This window comes from Diabrotica virgifera, chromosome 4, assembly GCF_917563875.1.
Source record: "Diabrotica virgifera virgifera chromosome 4, PGI_DIABVI_V3a".
In the NCBI taxonomy this organism is placed as follows: Eukaryota; Metazoa; Arthropoda; class Insecta; order Coleoptera; family Chrysomelidae; genus Diabrotica; species Diabrotica virgifera.
This window is the reverse complement of record NC_065446.1, coordinates 254,225,906-254,249,311: the sequence shown is the minus strand read 5'-3', so window position 1 is coordinate 254,249,311 and position 23,406 is coordinate 254,225,906. Positions and strand designations below refer to the sequence as shown.

The following is a 23,406-nucleotide window of genomic DNA, read 5'->3' as shown; positions in this document are numbered from 1 at the left end:
TTTTAATTGCTAATTTTAAAAATTAACTTTCTTTTCTCAAAACGAAACAACATGGGTCATATAAAATTCACATTTAATATACAAACCAGATGCTAAGAAGGGCCCGTTAAGTTTTACGAAACGGAATGTATCCCTAACCAGATGTAGTGATGTTGAAAAAGTAACTATTCGTTACAAAGTACTCGTTACTTGCGATTACCGAAAGTAACGATTACTATTCAGAGAAACAAATCGTTACTTTGATTACTCTGATTACTTCGTTACATCGTACCAATCGTTGATTACTTTGATTACTCTGATTACTTTGATTACTATGATTACTTTGATTACTCTGATTACTTTGATTACTCTGATTACTTTGATTACTCTCATTACTTTGATTACTCTGATTACTTTGATTACTCTGATTACTTTGATTACTCTGATTACTTTGATTACTCTGATTACTTTGATTACTCTGATTACTTTGATTACTCTGATTACTTTGATTACTCTGATTACTTTGATTACTCTGATTACTTTGATTACTCTGATTACTTCGATTACTCTGATTACTCTGATTACTTTGATTACTCTGATTACTTTGATTACTCTGATTACTTCGTACCAATCGTTGATTACTTTGATTACTCTGGTTACTCTGATTACTTCGTTACTTCGTACCAATCGTATCAGAGCGAGTAGTGACTATTGTATCTACTTTGATTACTCTGATTACTTCGTTACTTCGTACCAATCGTTGATTACTTTGATTACTCTGATTACTTTGATTACTCTGATTACTTTGATTACTCTGATTACTTCGGTACTTCGTACCAATCGTATCAGAGCGACTAATGACTATTGTATCTACTTTGATTACTCTGATTACTTCGTTACTTCTTACCAATCGTATCAGAAGAGCGAGTAACGATTATTGTATCTACAATCTACAACCATTACTTTACTTACATACTTTCTAGACTGACCGTAAAAATGTGGAAATGATTATGTTTCTACAGTATGAGTATGATCAATGATCAACAACTTTAATTTTGTATGCATTGCATTGGTTTTATTAGAATTAGACCAGGGCATTTAGCACTAAAAGCACCAGAATAAATAGATTTTTAAATAGAGCACCTAGACTTGCAACTTTTTGCGTTGTGTTCAGGATGAACTCAAGAAAAAGGTTACAATAGAAAAATGGGTGGAAATGCATAAGCGCATTTTAAAATGTATAAAATGCATCCAAAAGTTCATAAACATGTCAAAATCAGTATACGGTCAGATTTTGTTATTCGGGGGGTTTTTGGGGTCACTGAATACGAATATGCAATCAGAACCGACCTCCGAAGCACCTCTGGTATCCAGGGTTATTCAAAGGTACGTCATCTAGAGTTTAGAGGGTTTTTGCCACTTAATTGATGCAAACAGATTACTCGAGGGTTTTTAGGATCTTCTTCTTTAAGTGCCATCTCCGCTGCGGAGGCGGCAATCAACATAGCTATTCGTATTTTAGAGACGGTTGCTCTGAAAAGTTCATGCGCAGCCATGATATTCTGCGTCTCCCTATGCTTCCCTTTCCTTGAATATTTCCCTGCATAATCAATTTAAGCAAGCTGTATCTCTCTCCACGTGAAATATGTCCGAGATATTCCAATTTTCTTATTTTGATGGTATTTAGGATTTCCATCTCTTTATTCATCTTTCTCAGAACCTCTTTGTTTGTGACGTGTTCTGTCCACGATATTTTCAGAATTCTTCTGTACACCCACAGCTCGAATGATTTTAGTTTTTTCATTGATGCAGCATTCAAGGTCCAAGCTTCCATTCCATAAAGCAAAGTCGAGAAAACGTAGCATCTAGCCAACCTAACTCTTAGCTCCAACTTTAAAGCTGTTGTGCAGAGCACTTTTCGCATTTTGTTAAAATTTACTCTAGCCTTTTCTATTCTGATTTTGATTTCCTGTAAGTAATCTCCTGTGGAGTTGGATCATTGTTCCAAGATATGCATATTGGTCGACTCGTTCGATATTCGATCCGTTTTTGAATAGATTTTCGTTATTTCTTTGAGTTTTCGATATTCTCATAAACTTTGTCTTCTTGACATTCATTGGTAGCCCGTATTCTTGTCCAAACTCCTATATTCTGGTCACCAGCCTCTGAAAATCCCCAATATTTTCAGCTAAGATGACAGTGTCATCCGCATATCTAATGTTGTTAATGGGAACTCCATTTACTTTTATTCCACCTGTTTCACCCTCAAGAGCTTTTTTTAAGATCGCTTCCGAGTAGACATTAAAAAGAATTGGCGACAACACGCATCCCTGTCTCACTCCACGTCTGATTTCAATTTCCTCTGACAACTGATTGTTAACACGTACTTTTGCTCAATGCTTATAGTATAAATTCGATATAATCCTGAGGTCATTTGTAGTCTATGTTCTTTGATTCCCGGACATGCATTAATAATTGTTAATGTCGTACTTTATCGAATGATTTATTATAGTCAATAAAACACGCATACAGTAGGAAAATGAAAGAATACCCATGAACGAACATATAAACACGCTGTATTTTCCTGTCACCGTGTTACACAAAAAATTGGCCAGCGCAAGTACATGTAATAATTATTGTTACACGTACTTGCACTGGACAATTTTCTTTGTGACACGGTAACAGGAAAATACAGCGTATTTTGTATGTTCGTTCATAGGTATTCTTTCATTTTTCCGACTGTATATATCTTGATTGACGTCCAGGCACCTTTGTATAAGTATGTTAAGTGAAAAAAGAACTTCACGAGTTCCCAGGCCTTTGTGAAACCCAAATTGCGTATCATTTTACCAGTACCAGTTTATGATATAGGTACAAGTACATATTCTAACAGAACATATTCATATAGGTACAAGTGTACATGTACAACTATACGCTTTCAGTCGAAGGTACTAGGGACCATAACAAATGCACCTTCTTGGTTTATACCAAACAGGGAAATCCGAGACGATCCCAAGTAGGCACAGTTAAGGAAATAGTAAGTGAATACAGCAGCCGCTATTTGGTGGAATTGAAAAACCACCCAAACAATCTTGCACTAATCCTGATAGATAATAGTGAGCACTGAGCAGACTCGGAGACTGAAGAGCCACAAACCACTGGAGCTACCGTATAGGTTCTTAGGTTCTAAGCAGCAGTGAAGTGCAGTGAAGTACTTAGCGTTAAAGGCACATTTCAATAATCTAAGAGACTATTGGAGTTTTTGTTATCACTGGATAACAGATCTAAATTTATACATAGGTACACCCTTTTGTACAAACAAAAAAACATGTTTGTAATTTTTATGTATGGATTCACTCACCATAGATAAAACCCTTATTCACCACCAACCCTTCTTCTATACCTCTATGTACGTTTAGTTTAAAAATATTTACCTTATTTTAACTTCGCCAAAAATTAATAAGTAAACGTCTATGAGGCAGTTAACGTGTTAAAATAGTTTAGTACCGCGAAATTGCGAGTAATTAAGTTCCAGGAACTTCCCTGACACGTTCTTGTGTTGAGTTAAATATCTACTTTTAATGGTTACGCATTTAACAAAAGGCATGGTTTTTGAAAATTCAAAAGCCCCTCATAAATTTCTCTTACAACATATGGACTTACAACTGAGCGACAAGTCTAATTGTGCCCGTATCTTTTTACGAAGGAAATGAAGTACTTTTTTGAAATGTGTGTGATAAAGTAATTTGTCTTGTCTTGTCAATTGTGTATTATTCCGAATTTCGAGATAAGTTGTAACGAACGAGGTTTCCGTAATATGGAACCATATGTGTGCTTTTTGACCATCGAGATTCAATGGACAAAAGGATAAAGGATTTAACTTTCTACTTCTGGATAGAAGGAAGGGGTAGAAGGAAACTACGATGCTCCGAAGATTTCAATTTCATTTCAGTGTTTCAGATTCTAATTAACGCTCAAACAAGCAATACGTTACGTACCCTTGTGCTAAGTGCTAAGAAGAAGAAGCCGTTTCAGTTTCAACTCTTCACTCTTCAAAAGACGTATCTTTGCTATTGCTACTTGCTACGAAAGTAGCTATCGGTAAGTGGAAATTTGAATATTATGCTAATTATTGTGTAAAGTGTAGCCTATTATTATTTTATTTAAATAATAATATGCATTTTATTTAATTACGTTATTTTTTTTAATCATTTATCTTACTTAATCAGTAGACATATTGATAACTTTCAGTGTAGGGCCATTCATAATTTAAAAACATACCCGTTCATTGCATTTTTTACAAAAATTTTTGCATTATTTTTTATATCATTCATTCAAACTTAATCAGTCCTCGTCTAAGGTGTCGAAAGTTGCGTCTAGACTCAAGTGCTTAATGAACTTTTTCCATTCTTTCCTATTCATTGCCATTTGTGTTGCTTCTTGCCAAGTTTTACCCTTACTTTGTAGTATCTGCGAGATGCCACTATTCCATTGCATAATGGGTCGCCCTCTTCTGTTGTTCTGTTCTTCCTTATTGGATTTGCTTCCCACACTCCTTTCACTTGTCTGTTATTGTCCATCCGGGTTAAATTTCCGAATCATGCCAATTTTTTCTCCTTAATTGAGTCGAGTATCGGTTTGATTTTAAGTTTTTCTCTTATTTCGTCATTTCTTATTCTATCTGTTCTTCTTTGGTTCTTTTGAAGTACTTCATCTCTGCTGCATGAATTCTGCTCTAATGTCTTTTGTTTAAAATCCAGTTTTTGTCTAGTTTCATTGTGTAGTTTCAAATGGTTCTGATTGCATATTTAGCATTTTATTGTATTTGTTTTTTTTTTCATGTATGTATATACTTTTTGTTGCTTCGATCAGTTTTTCACTTACTTGTTTCTTCTTTAGGCTTACCCATATATCTTTCTTTTGATTGAGTCGAATGCTTTTTTCTTGTCTATACAGCTCAGATATATTTCTCTATTTTTCTTTAAGGCTTTTTCTAATGCTTATTGGATGGTGTTATGTCATTTCCTGAATCCACTTTGTACGTACTTTAAGTTGTGTTCTATTTCTGTTCTAATTGTCCTTTATATTACAGTTTCGTATAATTTTGCTGCTACATATAGTAGTGATATACATCTACAGTTCTTACAGTCTCTTGTGTTTTCTATTCCTTTCTTGTGTATACATACGTATAATTATTGCATTCGTCCATTCTCTGGGTATTATTTTTCTCTTCCAGATTAGATTATTTGTATACTTAACAATTTTTCTTTTCCTTTTACTACTATATATTTCAACATTTGTGGTGCTACCTCATCGGTTCCTGGTGCTTTTCAAATCTTTATCTTATTGCTTCTTCCAGTTCTTCTTTTTCTACAGTTTCTGAATTTTCCATGTTTCTCGTTTATTCTCTGTTGATGTGGCTTTCTTTTTCCATTATATTCCCTTGCTTTCCATTCAGTATCAGCTCGAAATTTTCCCTCCATCTTTCCATTATTTTCTATTCGTCGTTTATTATTGTTCCTTCGTTCATTCCCTGTTTATTATTTGTTTTAGTTTTGTTTCTTTGATACGTCTTAGGTTTTTCAGGTGCTATAAAATAATTTTACATTCTCTGTGCTTTTTCATCCATTTTTTCTCCGAATATGTCCCAACTGTTATTTTTCTCTTTCTTAACTGTCTCTTTAACTAGAGAATTACTACTTGCTCTTGCTGCGAAAATGGGTAAATGGAAATTTGACTGTTATGCTAAGTATTGTGTAAAGTAATGTGCATTTTATTTAATTAAGTTATTTTTTAATCATATACGTTTTTTTTTAATTCTTAATTACTTACGTAATCAATCAGCTACCTCCGCATTATTTGATTTAGGATTAATCATCTATAGTAGAGAATCCGATATAAGGACGACCTGCGCCGATCTCTGTTTAATTGATAAAAATTATTATTTGATATGTAATTTAGTATGTTACTTACTCTTAGTCCTAAGGCTTTCTACCTTCAGGTGTAAGGCTGGTGGAGTTGAGTTTGGCATTGTAGTCTCCATGCTTTCCGATCCTGTGTTAAGTTTCTTGCACTTTCCAGTGCCAATCGTTTCTTTTTGAGTTCTTTCCTGATTTCATCTACGCACATAACTCTTTGCTATTTTCCTCATTACCTCATTTCCGTAGCATTGACTCTGGATTTTTGTCTCCCCGTCAATGTGTATTGTGTATGCCTCGCTGCTATACATGATTGTTGATCTAACTACTGATCTAACTAACTACTCCCGTTTTTATTTTCTCTGGTATCTGGTATATTTTCGTAGTGTTAAATAACCTTCCTGTTCGTCCCATTCCATCGTTTATTTCCATGTCTTGTTTACCATTTGATTCAATTATTATTACTAGGTATTTAAAATATTACACTTGCTCTAGTTGTTTTCCGTCTAATTCTATTGCTTGTGTCTTCCTGGTATTTGAGATTATCATTGTTTTTGTTTTATCTATATTAATTTTCATATTTATGTTTGTGATAGTTTTTCTTCTGGGATTTCAAGATTTTTCTGTAAGTCTCCTCTGTTTTCTGCTATAAATACCATGTCGTCTGCAAATAGTAGCTCCAATAGTTCATTTGCCAATATCCTAATGTTAGTTTTCTCATTCTTCTTTTGGCTTTCTTAATTGCATCATCCAGTACCACTGAGAATAGCAGTGGACTCAACACGCATCCCTGTTTGACGCCTTGACTTGTAGTAAATTCTCTGGATTCCTCGTTATTAGTTCTTACTGTCTTTGTATTATTTTTGTACATATCCTTTATTACTTCTATTAGAAGCCTGTCGACTCCTCTTTCATTTACTGTCTTCCATACGTCCTTTCTTCGGATTCTGCCAAACGCCTTTTCCAGGTCGATGAAGCATATATGTACCTATCTCTTTATTCCTATTGATTACCTTCTCACTTACTTGTCCTATTGTGAATATTAGGTCTTGCGTGCTTCTGTTCTTCCTGAATCCACACTGTGTATCTTCCATAGTTGTTTTATTTGGGTTTCTATTCTTGTATCTATTATTCCTGCGAATAACTTCCCAGGGATGCTTGATATGGTGATACCTAGTTATTATTACTGTCTCTCTTGTCTCCCTTTTTGTGTATTGGTAATTGGTAATTTAATGTCTTTCTTCCAGTCCTTTGGTATTTCTGCTCTACTTAAGATATCATTCATTAGTTCTTTCATGCTGTCCATTTCCTCTATTCCCATGAATTTGATCATTTCCGGGGTGATATGATCCTTACCTGGTGATTATTTGCCTAATTTTACTCTATTGCTTTGTCTAATTCCTCTCTTGTTATGGATTCCACTTGTTGTTCTTCATTCATTGTATCTCCACTATGTTGTCCTTGTCTGCATGTGTTTGCTCTTTGAAATGTTCTCTCCATTTTACCATTATTTGTTTTTCTTCTTTTAGTACGTTTCCATTCTTCTCTTTTATATTCGGCATCGTGTGCTCTTTCTTTTGTCGGTTGCTTTAATGCGCCGTAGAAGAGTTTTCCCTATAATTTGTTGTCCAAACAGCTCCCATGACCTTTCCTTTCCTACTTTCACTGCTAGTTTAATCTCTTTCCTTTTTTATTTATATGCCTCGTAATCTTCCGGGTTCTTTGTGCTTACGTGTCTCTTCCATTTGTCTTTTTTGTTCTTTATTTTCTCTCGTATTTCGTCCGTCCACCAATCCGTATTCCTCATGTCAGTATTTGCTATTTTTGTCTTCCCTCAAGTTTCCTCAGCATGTATGTAAGTATATTAACAATATTATATAGAAAACAAGATGTGCCGATCTAATTTTGTCCTGACTATAATTATTAATTAACAATTAAAAAATGACTTTTATTTATAAATTCTACTACATATTTTCCACCCGGGCAGATATTATTTTAGATTTTTTGGATCTTTGTGAAACAAAAAACGTCTTTTGTAATTATTTTTCTATTAAGTTGATCGTTTTCCAACTGTAAACAATTTAAAACTAAAAAAGACCGAAGAATGAGAATTTTCAAAGCTCAAAAACACAATTAAAAAATATTTTTTCTACGGCCGTGCTAAAAGAGCCACTTTCACGCACGCATTTCGTTTCCGAAAGTTGCACTTTCCCGCACGGCGTGCGGGAAAGTAAAATACCTTGTAATATGGCCGTATAATACAGTGTGTCCACGGATGGGGTGCCCAAGAGGAAAAACTTTTTTATTTTCAATTTTAGCGAAAAATGTCATTCTTCATAAAAAGTTTTGCTTATTTTAAAACGCCATAAAACGAAATAAAATTCAAGTTTTTCAAAACCTGCTTAATTTGGTAGCCAATTTTATGTAATCGCTATAAATTTTTGCACTAACTTCGAAATCATAACAATAATCTAGTGTTGCCAAGCTACAATGTAGGTTAGTAATTGTCAACTCCGATAAATAATTTGCGAATTGTCATTTTTTTTCGACAACTTTAAGCGTTCAACAAAGAATTTATCTTGTGAATGTCATTATTGATCAATATTTTGTTTAACATTGTCGAAAAAAAAAATGCCAATTCGCAAAATATTTATCGGAGTTGACAGTTACTAAGCTACATTGTAGCTTACCAACACTAGATTATTGTTATGATTTCGAACTTAGTGCAAAAATTTATAGATTTACTGAAAATTGGCTACAAAATTAAGCAGGTTTTGAAAAACTTGAATTTTATTTCGTTTTATGGGGTTTTAGAACAAGCAAAACTTATCAAGAATGACATTTTTCGCTAAAATTGAAAATAAAAAGTTTTTCCTCTTAGGAACCCCATCTGTGGACACACTGTATATTATAATACATACAATAAACTAATATTTAGATATTATTTACTAATTTATTTCAAATTTATCTTACTGTCTTCATGTTTTAATGAAATTTGCGAGATAATTCGATGAAATTAAATTATTTTGACGTATTATTTAAACGTCAGATCAGTAGAAAATTACAATGGTTTTGAATCGTCGTCATGGAAAACCAATATCGTCGTCGTGGTAACCCATTATATTGAAAGTTTGGTTTTGACAACCTTGTGAAAGAATTAATTTGTGTATTTTCACTTCTAAATAAAAATTGATGTAACTCTATTTTTGTGGCGTTTTTTCCAAACGTACGGTCCTAGAAAAAATATTGTTCCTAACTCATGCGGAAAGTGTCTTCCCCGCACTCGACTGCTTGCCCGAATTCCGCTGTCGCGTCGTTCGGGTCAACGGCAGTCTCTTTTTTCTAGGGCCGTACGTTTGGAAAAAAACCACAAAAAATAGAGGCATATCAATTTTTATTTAGGAGTAAAAATACACTAATTAATTCTTTAACAAGGTTGTCAAAACCAAACTTTTAATTTAATGGGTTACCATGCCGACGACATTAGTTTCCATGACGACGATTTAAAACCATTGTAATTTTCTACTGATGTGACTTTTATATATTATGTCAAAATAATTTTATTTCATCGAATTATTGCAATAATTTCATTATAACATGAACACAATAAGATACATTTGAAATAAATTAGTAAATAATATCTCAATATTAGTTTATTCTATGTATTATAGTATAATATTAGAAGGTATTCTACTTTCCCGCACGCCGTGCGGGAAAGTGCAACTTTCGGTAACGAAATGCGTGCGGGAAAGTGGCTGTTTAAGCACGGCCGTAGAAAAATAACTATTTTTTGAATTCATCAAGTCATGATTTTGTTCTGAAGCTATTTCCTTGTGGTATTTTTATAATTAACTATTTTAATTGGGAAATAAGCCACAATTAAATTGAAAAAATTATTTTATTAACGTTTCGACGCCCAAATCGGATGTCGTTGTCAAAATACAAAATATTGCTAAATTAAACAAAAATGTTGTTGCTCAGTAAAAAATTCTTCTATTTTATTTAATCTGACTAATTTATATCGGCAATGCAGACAAAGTAGAAGACTAAAATGGTATTGCTAAAATTAAAGAGTTGCGTTTTTGGGACGACTTTACTGAAAGATAGTTCATTCGATTACATGAAATCAACCCAACTCAAGAATATCCGTCACAAAAAAATCGTAGCATGTGATCTGTCTTTAAAAAGACAACCAAATGCAACGGTGACAGTAAAATTCTCGTGTTAGAGATTCCATACGCGAGGTTTTTTCCTGGTTTTCCCTCGTGATTTACTATGAAATCTTTAACACGAGAATTTTACTGTGACCGTTGCATGTGGTTGTCTTTTTAAATACAGATCACATGCTATGATTTTTTTGTGACAAATATTCTTGAGTTGGGTTGATTTCACGTAATCGAATGAACTATCTTTCAGTAAAGTCGTCTCAGGAAAACAACTGATAAATATTGGCAATATCATTTTAGTCTTCTACTTTAAAATGTATAATATAATATGTCTGAATTGCCGATGTAAATTAGTGAGATTAAATAAATTATTAGAAGAATTTTTACTAAGAAACACCATTTTTGTTTAATTTAATAATTTTTTGTATTTTGACAACGACATTCGATTTGACAATGACAATTATTTTTTCAATTGTGGCTTATTTCGTAATCAAAATAGTTAAATTAATGATTTGATAATAAGCACTAATTGTTAATGAGGAAAGTTCCTTATGGGAAATGGGAAGACGGGTGATGGGCCTACATTAACAACTAAAAAACAATGTTTGAAAATGAAATAAGTCCAAAATAGTTATAAAGAACTGGTAGACATAAGGAACAAAAATGATATTTTTACTTGTTTTTGAGCCGTGAAAATCGTTATTTTTCGTTTTTTTTTATTTTAATTGTTATAACTAAAAAACGGTCAACTAAGAGAAAAATTACAGAATTGTTTGTTTTGAATGATCCAAAAAATTTAAAATAATATCTGCCATAGCCGAAAAAATTTTAGTAAAATTTACAAAAAAAGTGATATTTTTTAATCAGTCAGGACAAAATTATATCAGGCACTCCTTGTATTTTATAATAATTTTTAACATACTAAATTACATTTATAATTTTTATCCATTAAACAGATCAGTGCGCATGAGTGCAGGTCGTCCTTATATCGGATCATTTCTGTGTTTTCACTGGTACACGTAGAATTTAACAATTTTTGAAAATTTTTTGAAGTAGGTACTGTTCAATTTTAAAATTGTTTCGGTTAATTTTAATTTTTGGTTAGAAGAAGATTTTTTGTGTCATTCAAAACAAAAAAGGTCGTTTGTAATTTTTCTCTTAAGTTGAGTGATTGAGTGGACTAGTGGACCACACACACATGAGAAATTTTGAGTGATGATGACACGTGCGATTAGTAAAAAGGACAAACACGAACACATGCCATTTTAAGAAGTTCCTGTCTATTTTTGAGTTCAATGTCCAAGGTACAGTTTGTAGGGAGACTTTATTTTATACCTACTTTCTGATTCTGTTTCTTTTTATTTGCGGATTCCTGTTCAAAAATGTTCCCTTTCAAAAAATTATAAGGGCGAAGAGTGATTTGGTCATTGGTGCCGGGAGAAATTTTTGGGCAGAAATTGTTTAAACAATTATTTTATTGTTTATTGTGTATTTGAAAATATTTTTAAATCATGGTAATATATATGTCCCAACTTTTACCTTAATACATTTTTTCGTATCTCTTACACCAAACGAGTAATTGGACTTCCTCGCACTAATGCCGCACCCTGTTTTTATGTACTGACCACTGGATCTTCTCTGGCTTGATATATGATTTTTCTCCACCCCTTTCTCTTATTCATTTTTCTTTTCTGATCTTCTAGTCCCAATATTTCCATATCTTTTTTGACCTCTTGCTTCCATATATTTTTTGGTCTCCTTTTTGGTCTTTTCTCTTTTTTGAGGCTATAGCGTAGTTTAGTACCCTTTTAAGAGTCCTCATGTTCGGAATCCTTTCTAGACGACGTCGCCATATAAGTCTCTGTGCCTTTATCACTCATATTATATTAGGTTGGTTGTATAAATCATTTAACTCAGCTTTTCATCTTATCCATAAACTGTCCTTTATTATCTCTCCATATATCTTCTTCAGTATTTTCCTTTCCCAGATCTCCAGTAAATATTGTTCATTTTTTGTCATTGTCCATGTCTTACTGCAGTATGTTATTATTGGTTGTATACTTGTTTTGTATACCTATATAACTATATTTTTGCCTTTCTTGATAAAAACTTGCTTTTTAACATTCCATTAAGCGCATGTATACTTCTATTCTATTGCCTGGCATTATTCTAGCTTGTATTTCTTTTTTAATGTTCAGTTTACGTAATATTATTGCTTCTAGGTACGTAAATCTTTATACCATTTCGAATTCGTATGATTTTAGTTATTCTAATTCTACTTTAAAACTGTTATCCCTTTTTGTTCTGACCATCTGTTCATTCCATACTCTTTGTGTTAGTTTCATTTATCTACAGTCCCATTTTCTCTGCTGCTTTTACTATTCTCTGTACCTACCATCTTCTGTAGCTCTTTTTTCCTGTTGCCGGCAACACCACATCATCCGCAAACGACAAAACTTAGGGTCTTTTTTGATACAGGAGTCATTTATTGATGACTAATAAGAGCAGTGATGACAAAGGATCGCCCTGCCTTAATCCTTCGTTTACTATAAATTTGTTTGATGGTTGATTGTTTATTTGGCTTTGTTTTATGTATTCTCTAAATTAAGAGGTATCATGGTGCGTAACTTTCTGCTAACTCCCGATTTCTCAAGCGCCTCTTTTCATGTTTTCTTCTTTATTATATCGTATGCTAGTATGTTTGCGTTTGCTGGAAGTCGATAAATAGTGCTATTAGTTGTATTCAATGAACACTGTTCATAGTTTTCTGCTTCGAATGCTTGGTCCTTTGTGTTTCTCCCTCGGCTAAACCAGTACCTATATTCGTCTATTATACTAGATGTTCAACTTCTTTTCCACGTTTATATTTTATGAATTTTGATAGGATTTTATATAGATACAGTATTTATTAATGCTACTTCTCTGTAGTTACTGCTACTGCATTCTTTTTGGTTGCCTTTTTTGTGTAATGGATAAATACTAATTGCTTCCTTCCAATTTTCTGTTATTCGTTATTTTATCCATATCTCCCTTTATGATTTTGTATATCCATTTAGCATAGCAATTCTCCACCCATATAAGTGAATTGTCTTTGCTGCTATGTTATCGCTTTCAGGGCATTTGTTATTTTTAAGATTTTTTATTATTTACTCGATTCGTTCTTTGCTGGGCGATTTATCTTGTATGTCTTCTAAGTGTTCATTTACTGCTTTTGCTTTCACGCATTTTCTTTGACAACTTGCCCTTTAGTAATTCGTCAAAATATCCTTTCCACCTCTCTACTATTTCTGCTTCCCCGCTTTATTTTTAATGCATATGGGTTTTTGTTGGTATCCTCTTTTCTCATTTCTGGCACCTTGATACAGTAGTTATAGTTATGTATTTCTGCTTTCCTGCTTTATTTTTAACGGATATGGGTTGTTGTTGGTATCCTCTTTTCTGTTACTTAGTTATGTAAACAAAACCTTACATGCAAGTGTAGCATTATGAAACGTAAATATCATTGTGTACAAATTTAAAAAGCCATAAATTTTTTAGGTTAATATGGAAGAAACATATAAAAGAAGTGAAATTTGGTTACATTTCTCACCTTCATCTGATGGGAAGGCCAAGTGTAATATATGTGGAATAATATATTCCTATAAAGGCGGTTCAACGTCAAATTTGAAGAAACACATATCAATCAAACATCACACCTTTTTAAATAAACATGCTAGTTCCAATACAGGTGCATCATCATTGAAACGATTAAGTAAGTTCACATTTAAGGCAGATTATTGTAGATACTTTTTTAATCTTTACGTTGCATAAAATTAATATACTTTAAAAAATAGTTAATCAATATTGTTCTGAAGCTATTTCTTTGTGGTATCATTATTATGTCTGAATTGTCAATATGAATGAGTCAGATTAAATTAAATTAGAAGAACTTTTCTATTAAGCAACATAAACAGGATTTGTTTAATTTATTTATATTTTGTATTTCGATAACGATTTCCTAAGTAGAAGTCGAAACGTCAATAAGTATGTATAATTTCCCACTTAGGTAAATTTTTACTTCTTTTTCGAATAAAATAGTAAATTGTAATTAATCATTGTTTGTTCTTAAAAATTTCTTATTTTTTGTTTGTTTTTAATTCTTGGGAAAAGTTTTATAGTTAAGGTATTTTATTGCTGGAATTGAATCTTACCCCATTAACGCCCAAGATATTTTTTTTTCAAATTTCAAAATTTTAATTAGGTATACATAATTATCTGTAATCTTGTTAATCAGGAAATATACATGAAATTAATTTACATCTTTGCATCTTTGAAATTAATTTACATAAATAGGACGCTGGGCGTTACAGTTATTACATATAATCGAAGGTATGTATGAATGGGTTTAAATCGGTTGCGAGAATTAAAATTTTTATTCACGTCTAATAAAATCAAGTTTATTTTTATGATACTGTAGTAGAAAACAATTTTTACATAATGTTACAGTACATTTTCCACAGTATGTTGGCTTTACAATTTTCCCCCTGACATCGCCTCTGCTTTTCACGTTTTCCATGAAGGGTTCTTTCCCATATATCTAATCTTACATCCATAGAAACTTTTGCTGATGATGTACTCGGTCTTCCTATACACTTCTTGAACTAAGAGTCAATTTTAGGTAGGGAACTGCTACAGTTCGACGAAAATCTAATAAAGTAATATTTGACTTATTGACTCGTTGTAGAGAAGTTCTATTACTAGTTCATTTACTAATGCCAAATCAATGAATCGTGTGAATATTGACCAATACCACTTCTTGGCTCTGATTTTAGTGGAACATTTTCCAACAAACCATAGCACTCAAACCAGTCGTGTTGATCAACGCCTGCCATGTAATTATGTATTAGAATTTTTTATACTTGTGTTTGAGAAATTAAACGTTTTCTTTTGAACTTACGGTTCAATATAATGTAGTAGCTTAGTAGGTTCCATATTGTCAAAATTAGATGCTATAGTAACACACCTATTACCTCAATTTTACAAAAAATATTTCTCTATTTAGGTACATCAAACTGAAAATCATATGAACTACGAGCTTCTTTTCGTATCTTGTATATGACACTTCGATAATATTATATTTTCCCGCAATATTCGTATTGCTCGGTATCCACATTTTTGTAAATGAATTGACAAATCTCTGCTGTTAAATAAGTTGTCAAAAAATACCCAGTGAGTTGCACATTGCAGATTCAGCAATTATAACAATGTCCGCTACTTCAACAAAGAGCCCAAAATTTATAGCCGAATCGATAGGCTTTCCACGTATAAATTGCTTCAATGAGTTATGTCCATATAGTATTTCGCAATCATTTTTTCAATGGACAAAATGTTTTTCAAAAATATTTGTTAAATTCAGTATTTATCACATTGAGAACGAGGCTTCCTTTGTATCATCTGTCGTCTTTATCTATACAGGCATTATCAGTGAAAAGTATAAATTTCTTGTGAAAGGACACCGCACGCATGTTATGGAAAATTTAATATCACTCAAATACAATAAAAGGACATCGCACACATCTTATGGAAAATATAATGTCACTCAAATTCAATAAAATTTATACGAATAGATTCGTTTTAAATTAACGGTCAAATCTTATCATTGCGCCAACTCTTAATTATGATTAATTACGGCGCAAATTGCAATTAAAGTTTATCGAAATCACATTTTTTGAGTCAGTAAAAGTGTCAGTTACAATTACTATTGCTCTGGGTGCTATTCACAAGAGCTTAAACCCCGCTGGGTCTAAGCGGATTAGTGAAACTAATCCGCTGATTTATGGAGTACCGACAATTTGGGTATTTTAAAATATTTTTTCTCTCTCTAACTTAATGTTGTTCTGAAGCTATTTCCTTGTGGCATTTTTATAATTACGTATTTTTTATGGGAAATAAGCCACAATTTTACTAAAAAATGAATTTATTAACGATTCGAAGTATATATTAACTCTAACTTATGTACGTACCCATTTGATTTCAAATTTATTTATATCAATTTCTGCTCTTATTATTGAAAATACAGAGTTGGCGCAATGATAAGATTTGACCGTTAATTTAAAACGCATCTATTCGTATAAATTTTATTGAATTTGAGTGACATTATATTTTCCATAATATGTGTACGATGTCCTTTACATCAGTAGATTGCACCAACTCTGAATTTCAATTAATAACGAAAATTGATACACATAAATAAATTTAAAATCATATCCATATCATATGGGTATGTAAATACCTACATAGATAGAAAGAATAAAAATATTTTGTGAAAAGGAACTGTAAATCTTTCTCCGGGTATTAAAGTATTTTTTATAGATGACCTTACAGTCATAGCGTACAGTACGACAGAACGACAGTGCACTTCCACCGACCCACCCCAAAGTAAGGGTTAGTCTCATGCTGTGTTAATCTTTTTTCAATAGTGACAATATAATAATTATACTAATAATTTTTATGAAGAGGACAGTTTTATGGACTTCAAAAATGTGATTTCCGTAAACTTTGATTCAGAGACGAATCTATTCATGTAAATTTTATTGCATTTGAGTGACATTCAATTTATCATAAGATGTGTGCGTGCGGTGTCTAATTGTCTAAGTCTTAGCGACTTATTTATAGAACACTAAAGACTAAAACAAAAATAAGGGCCATTCAGAAATGTATATTTACGAGGTTTATTTAAGACTCGGATATAATAAACCTTATTCAACAATAATAACCTATGGAAAGGTAAAAAAACTGCCGAAATGAATCATTATTATAATGTCTAATAGTTTAATGTGTATATGTAAATCTAGACTAGGTCAAGAAATGTGTCCATTGTTAATAATTTTTATCGCCAACAGTCACTAAAATAATTCATTATTGTACTCATTTGCCCTCATTTGCGGCAGTACATTAACACTTTATTGTACTGAAAGCAGAATTTTACTTTACCTGCCGCGATTAATCAAATTAAACCAGATTGAATGTAAATGATCGATGGCAGTAATCGAATTGCGAGAATTTAAGTGAACTTAAAATTTATTTACTTTAATTATTTAATTTGCGCTATTAACTATTAAATTTATGTCAAACAGTGAAATTCTGTAGTATTTTGTAATTATATTCATATAAAATAAATTAAAACTTTACCGATTTAGTAATTATTCAATACTGATAACAGTGATAACTATCGATTAAAAATCGAAAGCGGCCATCTTGCAAGTTATCTGTCATCACTGCCATGAAATTGTTTATTATGACATCTAAAATTTCAAAAGATCTTAAATTGTAAATTGCAAGTAAGTATCAAAAACCAATATCCAATTTTTGTAGAAACTGAAATTGTAGATAAAATATATTTTGGCATTATATCCAAGCTTTCAGTACTTCATTTTCCAGTTTTTAATTCAGGGATTATTAAAATTAAAGATGATTAATTTTATGAATAATGAAGATAATCAAATTAACAAAATTGTGTAGTGTTATAAGTTGTAATGAGATTTTAAAGAAGTTAGATAAATGACAGGTTTTTATTCAATTTATTTTATAAATTTTTAATTATTTTTAAATTATTGCAGAGCCCAAACTCTTACGTAGTCAACTTTAAGGTGCGAATCATCGGAATTCAATTTCTAAGTTGATTTCCAACCAAATTATGTTGGCGATAAAATTTTGTATGCACCACGTCAGTAAAGACTTTACTGACTTGGTATATAAATAACTATTTTACGGAATGGGTGTTTGTAATACATATTATAATCAAACAAAATATATTATTCAGTTTACTAGTTTTACTACATCATAAAATATACAGGATATTTTTTTTCTTAACACAAATTTTAATAATTGAAGAAAAAATATATTTTTTAGCTATTTTGTTAAAAAGTGTACTATTTTGTTTATTGACAAATTAGAGCTCCGAAATTTTGTTTTTTTTTTCGATTATTGCTCTGTAACTCCGAAGGGTTTAGCTTTAAACCAAAAACCCCCCGAATTAAAATCTACTGTAATTTAATTCTGCACAGAGGTATTTTTTTCCGATTTCCTTCGACGAAAATTTTCCTCGGAAAATCTGGGTTTTTCCAACAAAATCTTTTACTTTCAACTAAATTGTAGAATAAATTATTCATCGATAATTAAATAAATTGATAGTCCAATTTCAATTCTATAAAGTACATTAGACAGGTATACGAGTAGTGCCTTTTTATACAAAATTCATAGTTACTCTGGTGTACCACAATGAATCTGGTTATTATTGCGACCGTAAATTTATAATTAACTTAATTGACTTAATTTATATTCAATATAGTATTAATTAACAATTTAATTGTTGTTAAACTATTTTTTGTTCCATTTTCGCCGGCTTCTGAAAATATAATGAATAATTGCTTCCCTAAAATTTTAGTTGAAAATAAAAAGTTTTATTGAGAATACCCGAATTTCCGAGAAAAATTTTTATCAAAGGAAAGCGGAAAAATCTGTGTCCAATTAAATTACTATGAATTTTAATTCGGGTAGTTTTGGTTTAAAATTAAAATCTTGGTTACAGAGCAATAACTGAAAAATAGAAGATTTTGGAGCGCTAATTTGTCAATAAACAAAATAGCACCCTTTCTGTTAGCTCTATAAACTTATATTACTGATGCAATCTTAAGATTCGATTCCAGCAATCCAATAATTACTAAATAATTTTTCCTTGTATTTTTCTAATTTGCCTTGAGTATTAATAGATATTTTTCGATGACGGCTAATCGACATTTTTTACTTGTAGAGCCAAATGATGATGAAGATGCTCAATCCATTGCTTCAACTTCAAGTCAGATTACGACGCTAACAAGTGTATCTGAATCTGCATTGCCTTTGTCGTCTAAAAAATTAAAACAACCCTCTCAAACATCAATATTAAGTCACCTAAATAGACCTTGTTCACTACGACGACAGCAAGAACTCAATGACTTAATTTTACATATGATTGTACATGATTTGCAACCAATTTCATTTGTTGAAAATGGCGGATTCAGGGACCTAATGGCGGGCGTTGAACCATCTTATGTCATTCCCAGTCGTTTTACATTTACCTATTCATTTTTGCCCCAAAAATTCAGCCAAAAAACTGAAAAGTTGAAAGGTTTGTTGTCCACCGCTAGTTCAGTTTCCATTACCACCGATGGTTGGACTGCTCAACACAGTCAAACGAGTTATTTAGCTTATACAGTCCATTTCATTACAAAAGATTGGACGCTTTATTCCACTCTATTAAAATGTCATCAGTTTGATGATAGTAAAACCGCGCAACATTTAAAAGATGACTTATACAGTGTTGTGAATGAATGGGATATCTTAGAAAAAGTCTTCTCGGTAACTTCAGATAATGCTTCAAATATCAAGGCAGCAATAAAGTTGACTGAGTGGGGTCACATTGGATGTTTTGCTCACACGATTAATTTAATTGTTCAAAGTGGGTTAGAAATTTCTGATGTGTCCCCATTACGAAAAAAAGTTAAGGCGATAGTAGAGTACTTTCATAGAAGTACAAAAGCTAACACTAAATTTAAGGCTATGCAAGGTCAGATGAATGAGGGTCAAAGATCATTAAAATTAAAAAACGATGTAGCGACCAGATGGAACTCTACATATTTTATGATTGAGCGTTTTCTAAAAGTTCGCGAGCCTCTAACTGCAACTATAGGAATTCTGCAGATTCCTGTAGAACTGTTGACGGAATCCGAATGGGTCGCTTTAAAAGAAATGTGTTGCGTTTTAAAGCCGTTTGAACAGCTCACTACAGAGATGAGTGCAGAACAAAATGTAACCTTATCGAAGGTAATTGTCATTGTAAAGGGCCTGCTTTCAGCTGTCCATAAAATTGAACAGAGTACAACAAGTGACAAAATTAAGAATCTTATCTATCATTACGAAAAAGAGATAGGGACAAGATTCGGTTCTGCTGAATCAAACACTTTAATGGCAAGATGTGCTTTTTTGGATCCAAGGTTCAAAACCAAAGTGTTTGATTCAGACTATAACTCCAATAGTACCAAAGAGCATATTCAACATGAGGTAGCTAAACTAATCATTTCGGAACGACGGTCGGAAGATATTATTCATGACCATGACAATGACGAAGTGAATACCGGAGAAGAAACGGCCGCATATGACGATCAAAATTTAGTTTGGGAAGACTTTGATAAGGCCGTAGAGACACCAAAAGACATCGACTCAAAAGCAGCAGCAATCATCGAAGTAAGGGCATATTTAGCCGAAAGTCTAATTCCTAGAAAAGAAAACCCTCTGGAATGGTGGAAAACCAGAGCTTTCTTATATCCGCATTTAGCGCAATTGGCCAAAAAATATTTATGCATAATGTCAACATCAGTACCATCAGAGAGGGTATTTTCAACGGCTGGTCAATTAATTTCTGACAGAAGAAATCGATTGACCGGAGAAAATGTGGAAATGATAATGTTTCTACATGAAAATGAAAATCTTTGATTTTACATGTACGACATTGTTTTTATATATTTTATTGTTTCATTATATCATATTCTTTTTCTTCTTAAAGTGCCCTCTCCTTTGAAGGTAAAGGTTGGCTACTACAATTTTATTGCAAACTCTTGTCTGTCTCGTATCAGTTCTTATTAGCTATTCAAAATTTAGCCCTGTCCATTGTCGGATGTTTCTTAGCCACGATAGTCTTTTCCTTCCTAGGCCTCTCTTTCCCTCGATCTTTCCTTTCACTGTCAGTTGAGCATATATATTAGTGCTTATTCTTTCTCAGTACATATGTAGCTTAGGTATGATGTTTTTCTAACTTTCACTGTGTTGTTGAAAAGTTATCGTGCTTTGCATATTCCGTGCAGCACTTCTTCGTTTGAGGTATGCGATGTCTAACAAATTTTGAGAATTCTCCGGTCGATCCACATGTCAAAGGTCTCCAATTTATTAATGGTTGCAGTTTTAAGGATCCACATTTCAACTGCATAGAATAGAGAAGAGTCAACCAAACGTAGGTTTTTGATAAACGTAGTAGAATTTCGAATTTATTTCGAGAATCATATAGCAGTCTTTTAACTTTTTCGAAAGATTTTCTGGCCTGTTCTATTCTAGATCTTATTTCTAGATTAGGATTTAGACTGCTATCGATCCAATAACCCGAGGTACTTAAATTAAATGACCTCTTCTGTCCGTTTATTGTACAAGGTTGAGGTAAAATCGCCTCCATATTTCTATCGCATATTACATTAGTACAGTTAAAATAAATATACGATAAATATGAATCAAGAGAAATTAAACTTTTTCAACTTTTAAGTTAAGGACAAAAAGAAAGGTCATTAGCGGAACCGAATTCAAAATTATTCTGTACATCGTATTTGAAGCATTATTTGGTGAGAACACCTCATTTTTTGTTGTACTAAACCTCTACCTCTGTTGTTGTACTAAACATTGATATAATTTTAATACATCGAACTGCTCTGCGTACAGACAAATTAAAATTTTCAAATTTTTAAAATTGTTTTGGTCAAATTGCGTTAAGGGAACGGGTACGAACTTTCGGTTTCAATGCTATTTAAATGGGATTCATTTTTTTCGAATCCTGAGAAAACTAAGTAATAATTATTTTTGAAAAATTGAAACGCAGAATGAAAGATTACGTTATTACCGAAGGCGAAGTCCCTGAAAACTTCTATAATGTTTATTTTAATAAGTTACAAGGGTGAAAAAAAAAAGAGAAAATTTGGTGTGATTTTTAATTTTAAATATCTCATCCAAAAGAAACTATATTCATTCTAAGGGACTTTCGGCTCTCGGTAATAAAGTAATCTTTTATACGAGTACTGCGTTTAAATTTTTCAAAAATACTTATTAGTTTTCTCAAGATTCGAAAAAAATGATTACATTTAAAATGCATTGAACATTTTGACAGGCGTCAAAATTTTGCATTTTCTTTCTTTCCCCTTAATAAATTTTTTAATGAACTATCCATCCGTAAATGGTTTGTTATGTTAAGCAATCTATTTTGAAATATTTGATTACTTAATGCTGAATTGCGTTCTTTACATTTTTTAAAAGCGCTGCTTTGTTGTCCGTCTAATGATTTTTGTAAAGAGCCAATTTTATTTTGTCTGAACTGAGATTCAAATTTATCACATTCACTTTTGTGTTTCATGTAGTGGTGAGACAAGCTAATTTCTTTGAATAGGTACTCTTATAGATTCTTTGCAAATTAAGCATAGTGCTTTAATAAAATTATTAATAAAGAAATTAACTTTTCATTAAATTCACACTTTTTCTCATTAATTTTTTTTTCTGTTGCATTTTATTTATTTTTTCTATGATAAGACCTGAATTATTTTACCAAATTAAAAATAACTTGTATTTCTCATTAAGTATCTACTGTTGTTGTAGTGAAATACACCTTCCCATTATTCTGTTAGCCCGCATTTTTGTCATCGGCCACATTTCGGCACGACACTAAGTTTTTTGATTTTTTCTAAAATTATATTGATGCTTTGGCGGGCCCTCAAAAAGAGGATAGCATGCGGCCCGCGGGCCAAAGTTGCCGACCCCTGCATATTGTATCGTATTGTATTATTATTATTGTATTATATTGTATTATTGTATTTTATTGTATTGTATTATATTATTGTATTTTATTGTTTTTATTTTTGTATTATAAATAGCTTAAATAAAAATAAAAAACTTAAAATATGTTTACATTTGTTAAAAAACCTAATTTAATTTAAAACCGGTTTAATATTCAACAATAATTGATATAGAATTTATGCTGTTAAAAATTATAAAAAGCAAAATGTTCCCGATATAATTTTATACAGACAATAATTAATTAATAATCAAAAAATGACTTTTTTTAATAAATTCTACTATACCCTATTCCACGAGCATACGCCTGTTTTGGATTATTTCGACAACGAATATTTTACTGTGCAAAATAAGAAGAACGAAAGTAAATTTCAAATTACATTGTTGTGTATTGGAATAATTATTAGCGCCATTTACTTTCGTACTTCTTATGTTGCACAGTAAAATATTCGTTGTCGAAGTAATCCAAAACAGGCGTATGTTCGTGGAATGGCCCATAAATTGTTTTCGGCTCGTTAAGATATTATTTTAAATTTTCTGGATCATTCGAAACAAAAAAGGTATTTTGTAATTTTTCTCTTAAGGTGATACAGTAGCGATCAACAGGTAGCTAAAACGCGTTCCAAGATTGCGGCTATAATTTTGAATATTTTTTCGAGATATTTGGCACACATATTCTTAATATAATAAAGAATGGCGGTACAGAGCCCAATTTAAAAAAT

The 23,406-nt window shown here is 31.9% G+C and overlaps 1 protein-coding gene across 1 annotated transcript; it reads left to right on the top strand.

Annotated features, from left to right (window-relative positions):
• Positions 1 to 619: 619 nt before the first annotated feature.
• LOC114346960 (E3 SUMO-protein ligase ZBED1-like) lies at positions 620 to 22,790 on the top strand. Its single transcript, XM_028297693.2, has 3 exons — positions 620 to 4,080; positions 13,601 to 13,814; positions 18,855 to 22,790. The coding sequence occupies exons 2-3, from the start codon at positions 13,607 to 13,609 to the stop codon at positions 20,573 to 20,575; spliced, it is 1,929 nt and encodes a 642-aa protein (XP_028153494.2). The 5' UTR covers positions 620 to 4,080; positions 13,601 to 13,606; the 3' UTR covers positions 20,576 to 22,790.
• Positions 22,791 to 23,406: the final 616 nt, after the last annotated feature.

Bases quoted from the DNA above. Each gene is read 5' to 3' on its own strand.
- LOC114346960 (XM_028297693.2), top strand. From the start codon at position 13,607: ATGGAAGAAACATATAAAAGAAGTGAAATTTGGTTACATTTCTCACCT. The intron at 13,815-18,854 runs GTAAGTTCACAT...TTTTACTTGTAG, and splicing joins ATCATCATTGAAACGATTAA to AGCCAAATGATGATGAAGAT.